The sequence below is a fragment of the Giraffa tippelskirchi genome, chromosome 1 (genome assembly GCF_054371585.1).
Source record: "Giraffa tippelskirchi isolate mGirTip1 chromosome 1, T2T-mGirTip1v1.2.pri, whole genome shotgun sequence".
Lineage (NCBI taxonomy): Eukaryota > Metazoa > Chordata > Mammalia > Artiodactyla > Giraffidae > Giraffa > Giraffa tippelskirchi.
The window spans coordinates 204,273,975-204,288,786 of record NC_137275.1 but is presented as its reverse complement, the minus strand read 5'-3'; the positions used below and the strand labels follow the sequence as shown (position 1 = coordinate 204,288,786).

The window sequence follows — 14,812 nt, the reverse complement described above, 5'->3', positions numbered from 1 at the left end:
CCCCTAGAACTGTGCTGCTCAGATGCTGGGTCTCCTGCACTGTCATCCACCTGTTAGTTTTCTTCTTCTTTTCAGCTCTTCAGTTCTGTTTTCTGTAAGGATTCTTCAGTTATGCTTCTTAATCTTTCATTTCTGCTGTTATTTTTAATTTCTGGGAGCTATTTTTATTGTTCTCCAAAGTTCCTGTGTTTGTAGCTGTTGCTTCGTGGATGCATTTCCTCCCTGGGAATCATAGTGATGTGAGGGTCCCTTCTCCCTGCACAGCCTCCCTGCCCAGGTGGTTTGCTTTTTGGGCTCATGGTGGAGGTTTCTGCAGATGCCCAGGTCTGCTTGTCTGTTTGTCTTTAGCAGCTGCTGAAGCTGGCTAGGGACTTCACTGGTGGCTGAGTGAATCCCCCTACCAGTGCCTAAGACTTGGGTTTGATCCTGGGTCAGGAAGATCCCCTGAAGTAGGAAATGGCAACCCACTCTAGTATTCTTGCCTGGGGAATCCCATGGACAGAGGAGCCTGGCGGGCTACAGTCCAGTGGGTCACAAAAGAGTTGGAGTCAACAAGTGACCAATCAACAACAAAGCTGACTAGAATTCTGGGGTTGGGGCTAGCACTTAAAGGCTTTGTGCCGCATTTGAGAGCAGTGGTTCTTGTACTGTAGTAAGCATCATAGTCACCTGAGAAGCTGATGAAAACCTAGATTACAGAGTTTGTCCCTGAGCAGGTCCAGCGGACCCCAAAATTTGTATTTCCAGTAAGTTCTTAGTTGCTGCTGCCACTTCAAGGATCCCAGGCTAGAACCTTTGCTGTGGGATGGCGACTGGGCTGCTGCTCTGTTGGAAAGCACTGTACGGGGTGCATCTCTGATGCCACGTTTCCTGGGGAAGAACTCTCTTACTTTCTGCTGGGAGTCTGGTGTGAAGGGGTGGAGGCCTTGACCTCTACCCTGTGACCATGGCCTTATCCTGACATTCACAGTTAGAAGTGTGGGCCCAGTGTCCTGAAGACCTGCTGCCCTGCTGCACCACAGCCCCAGCACCAGGGTGTTGGTTGAGTGAAGCAGGTATGGACACCAGCTTGCTGTCACCTCATCTGAACTCCACACTGTCTCTCAAATGCCTGGTGCTGCCAGTTAGTTGCCGAGCTCTGGGGGATGAATTCTAGGGTATGGATGTTTTCCCACTGGTGCTTCTAGGCGTTTTCCCGCTGGTGGCTTAGGTCAGCTGAGTCACCTGTTGGTGTTTCAATTTCCAAAATTTTTTTACTCGTCTCAGAGTCTCCTGTGGATTTTCATCTTTAAAAGACAAACCAAAAACCGGGAATATGTGTATTCAGTTGGTGGTCCACCTTGCTCTTTCTCTAAGCCCCTACTCCTCTGATCGTGCCAGAGAATGGAGCTGAGAGGGCATCTTAAGGATTTGTTAATGCATTTAAAATACGTTGTTTACTAATTCGTTACTACCTATTTTTTTTTGTTTCTTTGTTTTTTGCCTTGAGGCATAAGGAACTTGATTACATGTTCTAGGAATGTTTCTTCCTTGGTAAAGACAGCCAATAGATTGTGGTCATTTTAAAGGTAAAATTGAGTATTACGGCCTGGGATTATGTTGAAATACTATTATTTGCTCAGAGTGGCATTTTGCCTAATAATTCTGAACTTAAACTTTAAATGGGAATTGTTGATCGGATATAGCATTTACTTGTTTTGTCTTGCTGTGAAACTTTGAGAAGCTGGCACTTGGAGATATTTTTCAGCTCTTACAAGTGACGTTGGCTGGGGACAAGGCCGAGCAAAATCATTGAGACTTGGCTGCTGCGTTAGGGAAAGCAGTGCACGCCTGCAGCATCCTCTCCGGGGGGGAGTCAGGACAGGCTGAATTCCCCAAAACGAGATGCAGTGAAACGTGTAAAGTGTCGTGTCATCTACCAGGGAAGCTCAATAGAGGTGAACACTCAGGATTTTTATTGGGGCTGGTCACAAGGGCACGCTCTGCCAGGCAGGTCCCCACATTCCAGACTTGCAGAAGGAAAGCCAGTGTTTAGTGTAATCTGCATATGCATTTCGGGAACAGTAGTCACTCTTACCAGATGGGGTCACAGGGGCACCCCCAAAGTCCGAGTTCAGGCGCCAGCCAAGGGTCAGCCAAGTAAGCTGGCCTTTTTTAGGAGAGCAGCCATCTGGCCAGTCTTGTTATAGCTCTTTTCTGCACACTGCTCAAATAGCCTCTGTGATCAGTTCCTGAGCTGGGGTGGACACAAAGCTGAGTCATCCTTGAGTGAGAGACCACGGAGCTGACGTTTAGGCGAGTTGGTCAGTCTCCCATTGGAAACATCTCACTGTAAGGAATGCAGCTATCGCCTAACCTCTGGTCCTGCCTCCCCCTTTTCCCTACCTGCTTAGGAGTGAATTTTCTTTAAAGTTCATATCCCCAGAAGTTGCTTCCTCATCACCTTTGATCTCTGCGGGTAGATGTGGGAAGGGGATGGACAGATTAAAAGGATGTGGGGCTTAACCATTAATTCCCTATTAAATCAGCTGTGGAATGAATTCCCAGTTCCCTCAAAAGCAGTTGTTGTTCAATCATTAAGTCATGTCCAGCTCTTTGTGACCCCGTGGACTGCAGCATGCCAGGCTTCCCTGTCCTTCACTATCTCCCAGAGTTTGCTCAAACTCATGTCCATTGAGTCAGTGATGCCATCCAATTGTCTCAATCCACCGTTGCTCCCTTCCCCTCCTGCCCTCAATCTTTCCCAGCATCAGGGTCTTTTCCAATGAGTCGGCTCGTCATAATCAGGTGCCCAAAGGATTGGAGCTTCAGCTTCAGCATCAGTCCTTCCAGTGAATATTCAGGGTTGATTTCCTTTAGGATTGACTGGTTTGATCTCCTTGTTCTCAAGGGACTCTCAAGAATCTTCTCCAGCACCATAGTTCGAAAGCATCAATTCTTCAGTACTCAACCTTCTTTATGGTCCAACTTTCTGTATAGTCCAACTCTCACATCCATACATGACTACTGGAAAAGCTGTAGCTTTGACGCTATGGACCTTTGTTGGCAGAGTGATGTTTCTGCTTCTTAATACACTGTCTAGGTTTGTCATAGCTTTTCTTCCAAGGAGTAAGCGTCTTTTAATTTTGTGGCTGCAGTCACCATCCACTTGATTTTGGAGCCCAGAAAATAAAATCTGCCACTGTTTCCACTTTTTCCCTCTATCTATTTGCCATGAAGTGATGGGACCAGATACCATGATCTTAGTTTTCTGAATGTTGAGTTTTAAGCCAGCTGTTTTACTCTCCTCTATCACCCTCATCAAGAGGCTCTTTAGTTCCTGTTCCTTTCTGCCATTAGAGTGATACCATCTGCATATCCGAGGTTGGGTGTGCATTTGAAAAGTTGTTCTTTTGAAAGAAAATTAGGTAATCATGTGTAATTAGGTACCAGGTGATAAGAGATCTTAGGAGATTTTTTCTTTTTCCTGTAGGTGTTGTGTGTTCCCTCAGGAAGTGGTCAGTTTGCAGAAGAACTGGGGTGGGGCCACACTGCCTCTAGGGGACACTGCAGCCCCCACAGGCTGGCATGCTGCTTCCTCCCAGCCTCCCCCGGTCTTCGGGTGATTCTGTTAGCATTTTCTTGTGAGGCAAGACTGAGCATCTTTCCACTGTTTAAGGGCTTGGCATTTTCTGTGAATTGTTGATTATTTGCCCGTTTGTCTTTCAGGATGTCAGTCTTCTATATTCACATATACCTTTTTTTTTTTTTTTTTTTAACAATAAGAGCCACTTTGGTTAAGAATTGTGAATGCTTTTCCAGTTTGTCACGTGCCCGTTTTTCTTTAAGCCTCTTTGGCCAATCTCTTTGACAGAGATTGGGTGTGTATATGTGGATATTTTTAATCTTGTTTTTATTGCATCTAGGTTTTATGTCATTCTTCAACCTTCCTACTCCAGGGTTATTAATTTTTTTTTTTTAATTTGGTTTTTTTCCTTGTTCTTCTGTTTTCATTTTTATTTATGTAGGTAGAATGCATTTCAGTCTGAGATGGATTTTTGCAGAGGCTGACCCCGCTGTCTCTTTGCACCTTCTGTGCTTCATGGGACTCTTGCCAACCTGCTTAAGTGCCACACATTCGGGTGATTTCTGGGCCTTCATTCTGTCACCCTGTATCCCATAATTTATGTTCTTACAGTTCTATAGCAAGCTTTAAAATCTGGAAATGCTAGCCTGACATTAATTCCCTTTTTCAAAAGGCCATTCTCATTTTGTGTATTTTGTATTTCTCAAAAAAAGTCCCACTTAGAGTAAATTACAGTATAAAAAGTTTTAGGTTAATGTAGCATTGACATATGATCATATTGGTTCATTCCATCCAAGAGCATAGATGCCTTTGGCTTAGATTTTCTTTTGTGTTTCACTAGCATGTTGAGGCTGCTTTGTAAATCGCTCATGTTTCTTGCTACATTTATCCTCACCTGTTGTAGCCTTTGGTTGCACTTGTACGTGGAATCACCTCTCCCGTTCTGCGTTCTGGCTGGCTCATGTTTGCACATGTATGGGTGGTTTCTGTGTTACTCATGCACAGATGCCCGGATGTGATTCTCTTGTTGGTAGTAGTTTGTCAGTGTTGCTGGGTTTCCGACTCTGTGTGAGCGTCACTCACACACAGCTTTTTACCCTCTCTGCTTGTAGTGCCACCACTACTCTCCCCACCCTCCTCCTACCAGGCTGGTGTCTCACTGGGAGGCAGGGTAGGATCACTCAGTGACCTCCCTGGGCTCCAGGTTTCCATCTTTTTAAGTGGGTACCGCCTCCCCTCTTAGGGTTTTGTGAGGCTATAGGAGCCAATCCACCCAAGGCCATTAGACCCAGACTGGCACACAGTATTCAGCAAACATGGCTAAGGCTTCTTTGTCCCATTTCACACAGCGCCAGCTGCTGACTTGTCGTGGACATATTTTATTATAGTGATTTATTGCTTTAGAAGTGTCTCTTGAACAGTTGATTTCTTCCATGTGGCTGAGAGTAACAGTGTACTTCCACCACAGTGACTGGCTTTCCCGGTGAAACTCGGCCTGGGGCACTGGTTTGAGGGAGGAAGTAGCCGGGAGTGTCACCGTCCATCGGGAAAAGCTCTGGGCAGCCAGTGTCGCCAGGGCGCTCCTGGGATGCCCTCCCCTGTCATTCTCCTTGTCCTCCGAGCAGGTGGGCTAGACGACACCCTGCACACCATCATTGACTACGCCTGTGACCAGAACATCCCCTTTGTGTTTGCTCTCAACCGCAAAGCTCTGGGGCGCAGCCTGAACAAGGCTGTCCCCGTCAGCGTGGTGGGCATCTTCAGCTACGACGGGGCCCAGGTGAGGTGGGAGGGGGTGCTGGCCTGCCTTGCTCTGGGAGAGAGTTGGGGGATGGAGGTTGTCTGCACTTCACTGGCCGAGGAGCCCTGGGCTCACTGCTGCCACAGAGGAGCCTCGAGAAGGCCTGAGGGCAGCAGCCCCCTTTCCTGTAGAGCGTGCCTTCATCAGTGTGCAGGCGACCTCACTTGTACTCTGGTTTCTCCTCAAGGACCAGTTCCACAAGATGGTAGAGCTGACGATGGCGGCCCGGCAGGCCTATAGGACTATGCTGGAGAATGCGCGTCAGGAGCCACCAGGCGAGCCCGGGCCCTGCGCCCCCGCCAGCCCACCCAATCAGGGCCCCAGCTACCCTGCGGAGGACAGCCCCCTGGCCCCCGCTGGAAAAGAGGAGCCACACTACAGTGAGTGCTGGGGGCAGTGGAGTTGGGGCCCATCGTCCTCTAGGTCTTCATCGATGCTGATTAAACAGGGCGCCCAGGAGAGCGGCATGGCCACTGTGGCAAAACTAGCTGCAGAAGGCCCTGTTAAGCCCCGGCGCTTGTTTAAGAGGTGGTCTCAGATGTGAGAGGGGAGGGCTGGTTAGTGGGTATCTCAGACAGACCTTCCTTGGGTCACATGGCACCCAAACAGGGCAGCTTTGAGGACAGCTGTATCCCTGGCGGGTGGTTGTCAAGGCTGGCATGCACCAACCTGTTTGATCCTGTTCACGAGGGGGAGGTTGCAGTTGGGGATTTTTGCTTGAGTCCTTTCCAGGCCCCACTTAGAGAGCCAGTTTGCTGGGCAGGCTGTGTGCTGCTTGCTTTCCAAGAGACTTCCCTGACTGTGGTGGCTTAGATGCTAAACAATCCGCCTGCAATGCAGGAGACCCAGGTTTGATCCCTGGGTCGGGAAGATTCCCCTAGAGAAGGAAATGGCAACCCATTCCGGTATTATTGCCTGGAAAATCTCATGGACAGAGGAGCCTGGTGGACTACAGTCCATGTTGTCGAAAAGAGTCAGACACAACTGAGCGACTAACACTTTCCCTGGCTGACCCTGCCTGTCTGTTAGTGGTGTGCTTTCTTGTTTCCAGTTGAAGTCTGGAGAAACCATTTGGAAGCGTACAGGTGTGCCCTGGAGCTGGAGGAATCGCTGGAGGCTTCAACCTCTCAGATGATGAACTTGAATTTATAAGAAGAGTTCGTTCCTGTGTGTTTGTGTATTTGAGGTGGGGGTGGGGGGTTGAAAGACTTTGGGACCTTTTTCTTCTTCTCAGTTTTTCGTTGACCTACTTGTGTTGTGTATGGCTGTTCAGCTGGGGAGGTAACCAGCAGTGTTTGTACCTGTCCAAGAGCTGCGAGTCCTGCGGAGGGGCACTTGGTAAGCTGGCGGAGACCCTCTCACAAAGTCTTGGGATGCAGCCTCGGCTCTCTGAGCACAATATGAGTCTGGAAAATGCCAGACAAGGTGGTACTCAGAGTACTCTGCTGCTGTGGAACATCTCTCCATTGCAGGACAGCTGAGCCAAGTTAGTTTGTGGAAAGCAGCGAGCTGAGGCGATGTGGCTCGGAAGGCGGGGTGGTTCCACCCCGTGTTCCCAGTCCCGGTGACCCGCACAGCCCTGCAGAAGCCGTGGGGGTGGGGTACGGGGAATACCTTTCTCAGGATACGGCTTTTTAGCCAGAAGATTTGGGGATACTTGGAGGGTCTGGTAAAATGAGCTTCAGAGGAAAAATCAGTTCTCTAACCTGTGACCTTTTGACATGAATATTCCTTTTATTGTTTATTTTTCAAAGAAACGATGTTGAAGTTCCTAAATCTCAGTTTTGATAATTTACAAATATTTTCTTTCTTTTGTAAATGAACATATTGCGAATGTGGTTTCTTAGAGGCCAGAAGGATAGAAGTTTACTTCGTATTTTCCTGTAAGAGGGCTTATTTATTTTGAATAAAGAGTAATTATTTAATTTCACTGGAGACTCGTGTCACCTTGGTCTAATCAGCAGTTCCTACATCCTGATCTGTATTTTGGGGGCACTCTTCTTTGAACTGAAGGGGACCGAGCAGGAAGAGGTTTGCTGTGCTCATATCTCTTGGATCTCGAGGGTAGTGACTGAAGTCTCCAGCCCTTAGAGATCCTGTTGCTGGACCCACCTTGGTCCAGCCTGCTGGCAGGCTGGTCACATGAGAAATGGCAGGATCAGACTTTCACTGCTTTGCGTTTGTTAAGCAAGCAAGGTATCTTGCGGGCTTTGCAAGTGCTGTTAGTTGAATTCGGTCATGGCAGACGTACTTTTGTGAGTGAGTGGCCTGTGGCAAGCAAAATAATGTGAAGTTATGAGTTGGAAGGGCTTCCTGCATGGCTCAGTGGTAAAGAATCCACTTGTAATGCAAGAGATGCAGGAGACACGGACTCAATCCCTGGGTTGGGAAGTTCCCCAGGAGGAGGAAATGGCACCCTACGCTCTAGTATTCTTCTGTGAAAAATCCCATGGACAGAGGAGCCTGGTGGGCCACAGGCCGTGAAGTCAAAAAGAGTTGGACGTGACTGAGTGATTTGAGCACAGCACAGTGAGTTGGAAAGAGCCTGCTGTGGCCAGGGCTGGCAGCGAGGTGGAGGTTGTCTGTGTAAAGTGCCAGTCTGTCCTTTCATCTGTTGTTCCCAGTGAGTGCCCTGCTCTCCCATACACTTTCTGAGCTGTTTCAATGAGGAATATGTGATCTGGTCCAGCAAGCGCTCCATCCGGTCACAGATTTCTCTCTCAGGGCCACCAGAAGGAACAGCAGCGGGGAGGGTCCCCGCCCCACCGTCCCTGTCAACTGTGGTAGGTTTGAAAATAGATTATTTGAGAGTAAAGGTTCCATAATAAACTTACAGGCAGAAAGTTAACTTATCAGCTGTATTCAGCAGTCTAGAACTATAAAACTGATACATTAAAAAAAAAAACCATACACACATTAAAAAGTCTCTGCTAGAGATGCAGGTTGTCTGTCTAGAGCCCCAAAGGGGCTCTGGGTCTGTGGTGGTCAGATTAGCTGAACAAAGTAGGTGGCTTTTAACATCACATTCAGCTGCTGAGAGGGTTCCCTTCTCGTGTGACTTAATGCTGGGTTGCCTTGGCAGCCAGGGCATGGTGTCACCTTCCTGGCAGAGGCCACTGCTGCAGGTGACACAGTGACCTACTCTATGCTGATGGCACCATGGGAAGCAGGCAGGCTTCCCGAGTACAAACACTTTATGGAACAAACGTTTCAGTGGAACTCTTTTATTTTTTTCCGACAGTTCAGAGAATGAGAACTCATCCTCAACTACCTTTCCCACCAGAACCCTGCATGCTGATGTTACAGTAACTCCCAAGTGTCTCTTCCGATCCTAGCACCAAGGAGAAAGCCTTGTTCACAACGGATCCTGGAGGTGACTGGCTGGAAATGTGTGCTGCTCTTGAACAAAGGCACCCAGCTTCAGAACAAGGGGGTCTGGAAACACGCTGTGGTCATGAGGCTGAGGAGACGTCCATTTGCTAGGGTCATGAGAAGTACCACTTAATTTAACAGAGATTATGGTTTTATGATAGATGGGCATTCCACTAAAAGCAGTCATTCTACAAACAGTGCCTATAAGGTTCCAGGCTGAACAGCCTCGGCTGCCACGTTTGCACACACAGCAGAGTCTCCAGGTGCAGTGTGGATAACTTGGGGACCCCCATAGCACATGGACAGAGTAGCCTCATTAGACCCATACCTTCGTGAGCAGAGTGACCGGGACCCAGGAGATGCTGACCTGCTGGCTTTTCCATCAGACAGGCTCGATACCTGGGCCACAGCTGTGAGTGGACCAGTGCACACGTGGAGCTTTAGGAATCAGGCTCTGACATTAGTGAGGAATAACACAAAGTCTCTTCCATCCAAGCTAGGGCCTGAGTTTGGACCTCACTACTCAAGGTTTAAGGCAAATTCTGGTCATCTGGAGCCTTGTCCTTCCTGCCTTGTCTCTTAGAGTTGAGCTGCTGAGTGTGAAGGGGGCTCCCCAGCAGTAAAACCAGCAGTCGTGAGAGCTGAGCTAACACTGGGCTGTGTGAAGGATGACCCATTGCATGACACGAAATTAACTCAGACCTGTGGAGTGTAACAACAGCGCTTCTGGAAAAGGACCCGTCACGCACACTACTGTCTTAACCAGAGTTCCTGTCTATAGCCTGTTAACCTCAGTTTCCTGCTTCTGCCAGACAGGCCATTCTGTCCCATCTAAGTACCTAATTAAAACAGAGACGTTCTGGCTACTGTCGCAGGCCCCCTCAGGGCTCCGTGTTCTCTGCTCTGCAACCCGAAGAGCTGTGTCCAGCGGACAGGGAGACAGCCCACTGTCCTGAGGCCTCCGGGGCTGCGTGGAGGGTGGCAGCACAGTCAGCCTGGTCAGCACGGCTTCCTGTGGCTAGAATGCGTCCTGGTTACAGCTTTCCTGAAAGAATACCATGGACTTCAGTTCTTAGCAGAACAGAAAAGCCTGGAACATGCTTCCCATGTGCTTCCTAAGGGGTCCAGGGTCCTGCAGGAGGGAAGCCTGGGCCTACTAAGCTCCAGGCTAGGGGTCAGGGTGACCATGGGGGGCTTCTTGCTGGAAGCAGCTGGCCCCACCTAACTTTGGTTTCCTGTAAGAGCCCCCTTTCCCTCCCCCTGTGCTGGAAGGCGACAAGTAGAAGGGGTGTGGGTTTCAGAAAGGACAACTGCTTGGTAGGCCAGGAGGAAGCATGTGGGGCCCACTGGCACGATGGGCTCCCAAGAGAAACAGCTGTCATCCCTGACCCCTGTCTTCCCTCGGGCCCGGCCACATACCCATGCCTTCCTCCAGCTCTGCATCATGCGGTCGTGCTCCCCAACCACGGCCCTCCAGGTGGCGAGCTCTCTGGTCCACCTCTCCTGCTGGGTCACCTCTGTAAGATAGAGGGGGGCGCTCCAGATCTCAGCTTCCAGGCCTTCATGGCCCCCCCAGGAGGGGTCCCCTCCAACCACAGAGACCATGCTGTGACCTGAGTGACACCTCTCTGCTGGGCTGAGCGGAGTGGGCTTGGATGAGGTGTTTACTCCTCAGGCCTTCACTTCCTGGCTGTGGGGGCCTCCCCAGTCATGTCCCTTGCCTGCAGTTCCCAGGCCCACCAGCTCCCATGGCAGCTGCTCCCCAAGGCCACACTGGCCCTGTCCCCAACATCTTACTGGCACCTTTGGTGCAGCCAGGAGAGGGACTAACTCCCCACACCTCACGGGGCACTGCACTCATCGTGGTGGGCCGGGGCCATTGCCACCTCCCTCAAGGGAGACTGGTGACCAAGGCTCTGAAACTATTCGGTCCTGTTTACATCACCTGCCACTCGCTCCGCACCTCCCTGTGTGTGTTTGATCATTTGACTTAACGGATATGAGGTCACAATTTGTAAGGCACTTGTTTTCAGTTGCTAAGTCATGTCTGACTCTTCGCAACCCCATGGACTTTCACGCCAGGCTCCTCGGTCCTCCACTATCGCCCAGAGTTTTCTCAAATTCATGTCCTTTGAGCCAGTGATGCTATCTAACCATCTCAGCCTCACAAGATTATTCATCTTATCTTGACAGCAACAGCCAAGGGCATTTTACAGAAATGAATGGAAGTTCTAGGTGGGAGAGAATATCTGTAATTTCCTTTTCCCTGGTAATTCCCATTCAAAGGACAAAGGATCTTTTAAAATACGCACATTTATATATAAACTCCATCTTGAAAATGGATGGAGAACAGGAGAGGAAACAAAACCTGGGAGTTAAGAAGCAGAGGGACCAGTGAAAACAGCCTCGGTAGAATTAGACTCAAGCATGCAGGGTCCCAGGCCAGCAGTGGGGAGATGTTCAGGACCTTGGGGGCTGAGACAGGGCAGGCTCGCAGGCCGCTTACAGGCTGTGCAGAAGGAGTGCACAGCCCCCAGGCCCTAACTGCTGTGCACAGCCAGGATGCTGCCCTCCATCTGCTCCTGAAGACTGGTGGTCTTGGAGAGCCCGGGACCGGGGGCCTGGGCAGTACCTGCACTGAAGGCAGACCGAATGGTGGGCTTACAGACTAAATGAGGAGGCCCCAGCCTCTTGACAACCGGTGTCCTCACTGATAGCCCAACCTGAGCCACGTGGGCTTAGCTGGAGCCCCTCCATGTGACAGTGGAGGGGTGCAGGGCAGACCAACTCCCTGGCTCACGTAGGAACTGCCTGAAGAACTTGAGATGCCCCCAGGACTTGGGAGCAGCTATGCATTTCTAAGGGGCTCCCAGGAATGCTGGGACGCTGCCCATCCAAAGGCCATACCATGCGTAGATAACTATCAAGGGTCCCAAGACTTCGGAGGGAAACATAACCATCAAAAAAGGGACAACTGAGAGGGAAAAGGACTGGAAAATCCTCTCGATAACCTTAGAAAGGGGAGAAGATACCACATCCATGAGACGAGAAGAGAATGCAGTCATGACAACAGAATGAAAACCTCTGAGTAGTGACAGTGGGACAAAAATTCAACGGGTGAGAAAGATAAAGTTGAGAAAAGCTAACCAGTAGAGGTGACAGGATAGAGAAGATGGACAGAGGACCAGGCCAAGTAGCCCAGGATGTAGGAGAACAGTTTCATGGAGACCAGGAAATGAGAAAAGTAAGTGCTGAATACTTCTGATAGTTAAAGGGCAGAGGCTACCATGGGTAAGGGGTAAGGCAATCATGTGTAAGGCAATGATTGACACAGTACTCAGAAAGACAGTGGTCACATGGGGTCACAAGGAGACCCTCAGGAGCAGAAGACAGAGCCAGCATCACACACTGGGGAATGATTTTCACATCAAAATTGTCCACCCAGCTGGGCTCAAGTGTGAAGATGGAGAAAAGACATAGGCTCTCAAAATGCTCTCTCCCCCCAGACACCCTGAGTGTGCCAGAAGAGGCACTTCAGAGAAAAACGAAGGAGGAAGTCAAAGGAACACCAGAAACGGGTCATGAGACCCAATACCAGGGGAATGGAATCTCCAGCCTCAGTAGGAAGGGCTGGTCCCCAGGAGGTACATGGCTCCTGGTGCAGAGGGTCTGGGGAGCTGACAATAGTACCCAGTGTGTCTGTGCTAATCAGGGATTTAACTGCAGAGTATGGGTGGCAGTAATGACAAGTATGAACCAAGCAAAACAACAACCAAGAACAACTGACTGGTTCAAAACCAGGAAAGGAGTACGTCAAGGCTGTATTGTCACCTTGCTTATTTAACTTCTTTGCAGAATACCCTGATAGCTCAGTTGGTAAAGAATCCGCCTGCAATGCAGGGGACCCCGGTTTGAGTCCTAAGTTGGGAAGATCTGCTGGAGAAGGGGAAAAGCTACCCACTCCCCTATTCTGGCCTGAAGAACTCCATGGACTATATATAGTCCATGGGGTCCCAGAGTTGGACAGGACTGAGTGACTTTCATTTGGGATTCCCTGGTGGCTCACTCAGACAGTAGAAGAGTCTGCCTGCAATGGAGGAGACCTGAGTTTGATCCCTGGGTTGGGGAGATCCCCTGAAGAAGGAAGTGGCATCCCACTCCAGTATTCTTGCCTGGAAAATCCCATGAACGGAGGAGCCTGGGGGGCTACAGTCCATGGGGTCACAAAGAGTCGGGCACAACTGAGCAACTTCACTTTGCAGAGTACATTACATGAAATTCTGGGCTGCATGAATCACAAGCTGGAATCAAGATTGCCAGGAGAAATATCAATTACCTCAGATACGCAGATGATACCACCCTAAGGGCAGAAAGCAAAGAGGAACTAAAGAGCCTCTTGAAGGTGAAAGAGGAGAGTGAAAAAGCTGGCTTAAAACTCAGTATTTAAAAAACTTAAGATCATGGCATCTGATCCCATCATTTCTGGCAAATAAATGGGGAAAAAGCAGAAGCAGGGACAGGTTTTATTTTCTTGGGCTCCAAAACCAATGGATGATGACCGCAGCCATGAAATTAAAAGACGCTTGCTCCTTGGAAGGAAAGCTATGACAAATCTAGATAGCATATTATAAAGCAGAACCATCCCTTGCTGACAAAAGTCTGTATAGTTAAAGCTATGGTTTTTCCAGTAGTCATATATGGATGTGAGAGTTGGACCATAAAGCTGAGCAAAGAATTGATGCTTTTGAACTGTGGTCCTGGAGAAGACTTGTGAGAGTCTTTGGACAGCAAGGAGATCAAACCAGTCAATCCTAAAGGAAATCAGTCCTGAATATTCATTGGAAGGACTGATGCTGAGGTTGAAGCTCCAATACTTTGGCCACCTGATGAGAGGAGCTGAGTCATTGGAAAAGACCCTGATGCTGGAAAAGATTGAAGGCAAAAGGAGAAAGGGGCAGCAAAGGGTAAGATGTTTAGATCACTGACTCACTGGACATGAATCTGAGCAAATTTCGGGAAATTCTGAAGGAGCAGGGAGCCTAGCATGCTGCAGTCCATGGTGTCAAAGAGTCAGATACGACTTAGCAACTGAACAAGAAAAACAATGAACCAAGTAAACGGAGATCGGCACAGTGGTTGGTTATGTGGGAAACAGAAGTACAGAAGGGGAAATCATAACAGAGTTGTTATCTGGCCATACAGAGTTGGCCATCCTAATAATGTAACAGAGTCTAATACTGGGAGGATGGGATTGGCAGCCAGCATGTGTGCATGTTTGCTCATGGGCACAGGTGTGTTTGTGTGCGGGTAGGCACACACAGGCATGCAGTTGGGAGATAAGACAGTGAAAAAGTAACTTTCTGTCTTCGTGAATGCCAATAGGTAATCCCCAGACTGAAATGTCCCCATGCAAGCCTGCTTGCTGCTCAAGGGACAAGGGTAAACAGTGAAGCTCACTTACCGAGCCTGGTCACCGTGACCCGCACCCTGGAGGTCTTGTTCCCGGCCGAGGAGAGCGCAGAGCAGCGGTACTCGGCGCTCTCCCGGAGGGCGTCTCGCAGCCAGCTGAGCACGAGGGCCCTGCCATCGGGCAGTGCATGGGTCTGCGTGGGCACACACACCTCCAGCTCACGCCCGTTCTTCTCCCAGAGGAAGTGAACATCCGCAGGACCTGGGGGTACAGAGACCATCTTCACCCCTGGGGCCCCTGCTAGGGGTCATGGGAACTACTCTGGTATGGGAAGCAGGGGGTGGGGGCTTCCCAGATTAGGGGCCTCGTCCCAGCTGGTCTCAAAGTGACAGGACAGCTTTCTTCTAAGTCTCTGTCCTTTCCCTGGAGGTGGTTCCCCACTGTGGTCTCCAGTGACCCTGGGGAGCAAAGGGGTACAAACACTTCACCACCTCATGCCCTGTGGCTCCCTGCTCCTTGACCTTGCTCTGGCACCTTTTTCAAAGCACCCTTGCATGGCTGTGTCCCCAGGACACGCACACAGGGCCATCAGGGGGAACCTACTTTTCCTTTCTCGCTGGGCTGTGGCCCCCTGTGAAGTGCCTGGTGGCCGTGCTCTGGAGAG

At 49.8% G+C, this 14,812-nt stretch overlaps 2 protein-coding genes across 53 annotated transcripts in view; one reads left to right on the top strand and one right to left on the bottom strand.

Moving 5' to 3' along the window:
- Positions 1-9,609, top strand: part of SECISBP2 (SECIS binding protein 2) — a 39,638-nt gene extending 30,029 nt beyond the window's left edge. For 28 of the 45 annotated variants that reach the window (XM_081572228.1, XM_081572220.1, XM_081572165.1 and 25 more), the window contains 3 exons: positions 5,191-5,345; positions 5,554-5,746; positions 6,418-7,296. In XM_081572228.1, coding sequence (XP_081428354.1) covers positions 5,191-5,345; positions 5,554-5,746; positions 6,418-6,518 — 449 coding nt within the window. In that variant the 3' untranslated portion in view covers positions 6,519-7,296. Of the gene's footprint in view, positions 1-5,190; positions 5,351-5,553; positions 5,747-6,417; positions 7,297-8,607 lie in introns of those variants that run through there. The other 17 variants (XR_014077502.1, XR_014077486.1, XR_014077481.1 and 14 more) reach the window with 5 other exon arrangements.
- The window catches only part of SEMA4D (semaphorin 4D), a 138,697-nt gene continuing 132,459 nt past the window's right edge, over positions 8,575-14,812 (bottom strand). For 7 of the 8 annotated variants that reach the window (XM_081571993.1, XM_081572022.1, XM_081571975.1 and 4 more), the window contains 3 exons: positions 14,200-14,409; positions 10,158-10,255; positions 8,575-9,783 (listed from right to left, as the gene is read on the bottom strand). Coding sequence is in view for 5 of the 8 variants with exons in the window: in XM_081572022.1 (XP_081428148.1) it covers positions 9,757-9,783; positions 10,158-10,255; positions 14,200-14,409 (335 nt within the window). In the remaining 3 variants the exon portion in view is untranslated. The remainder of the gene's footprint in view (positions 9,784-10,157; positions 10,256-14,199; positions 14,410-14,812) is intronic. The other variant, XM_081572044.1, reaches the window with a different exon arrangement.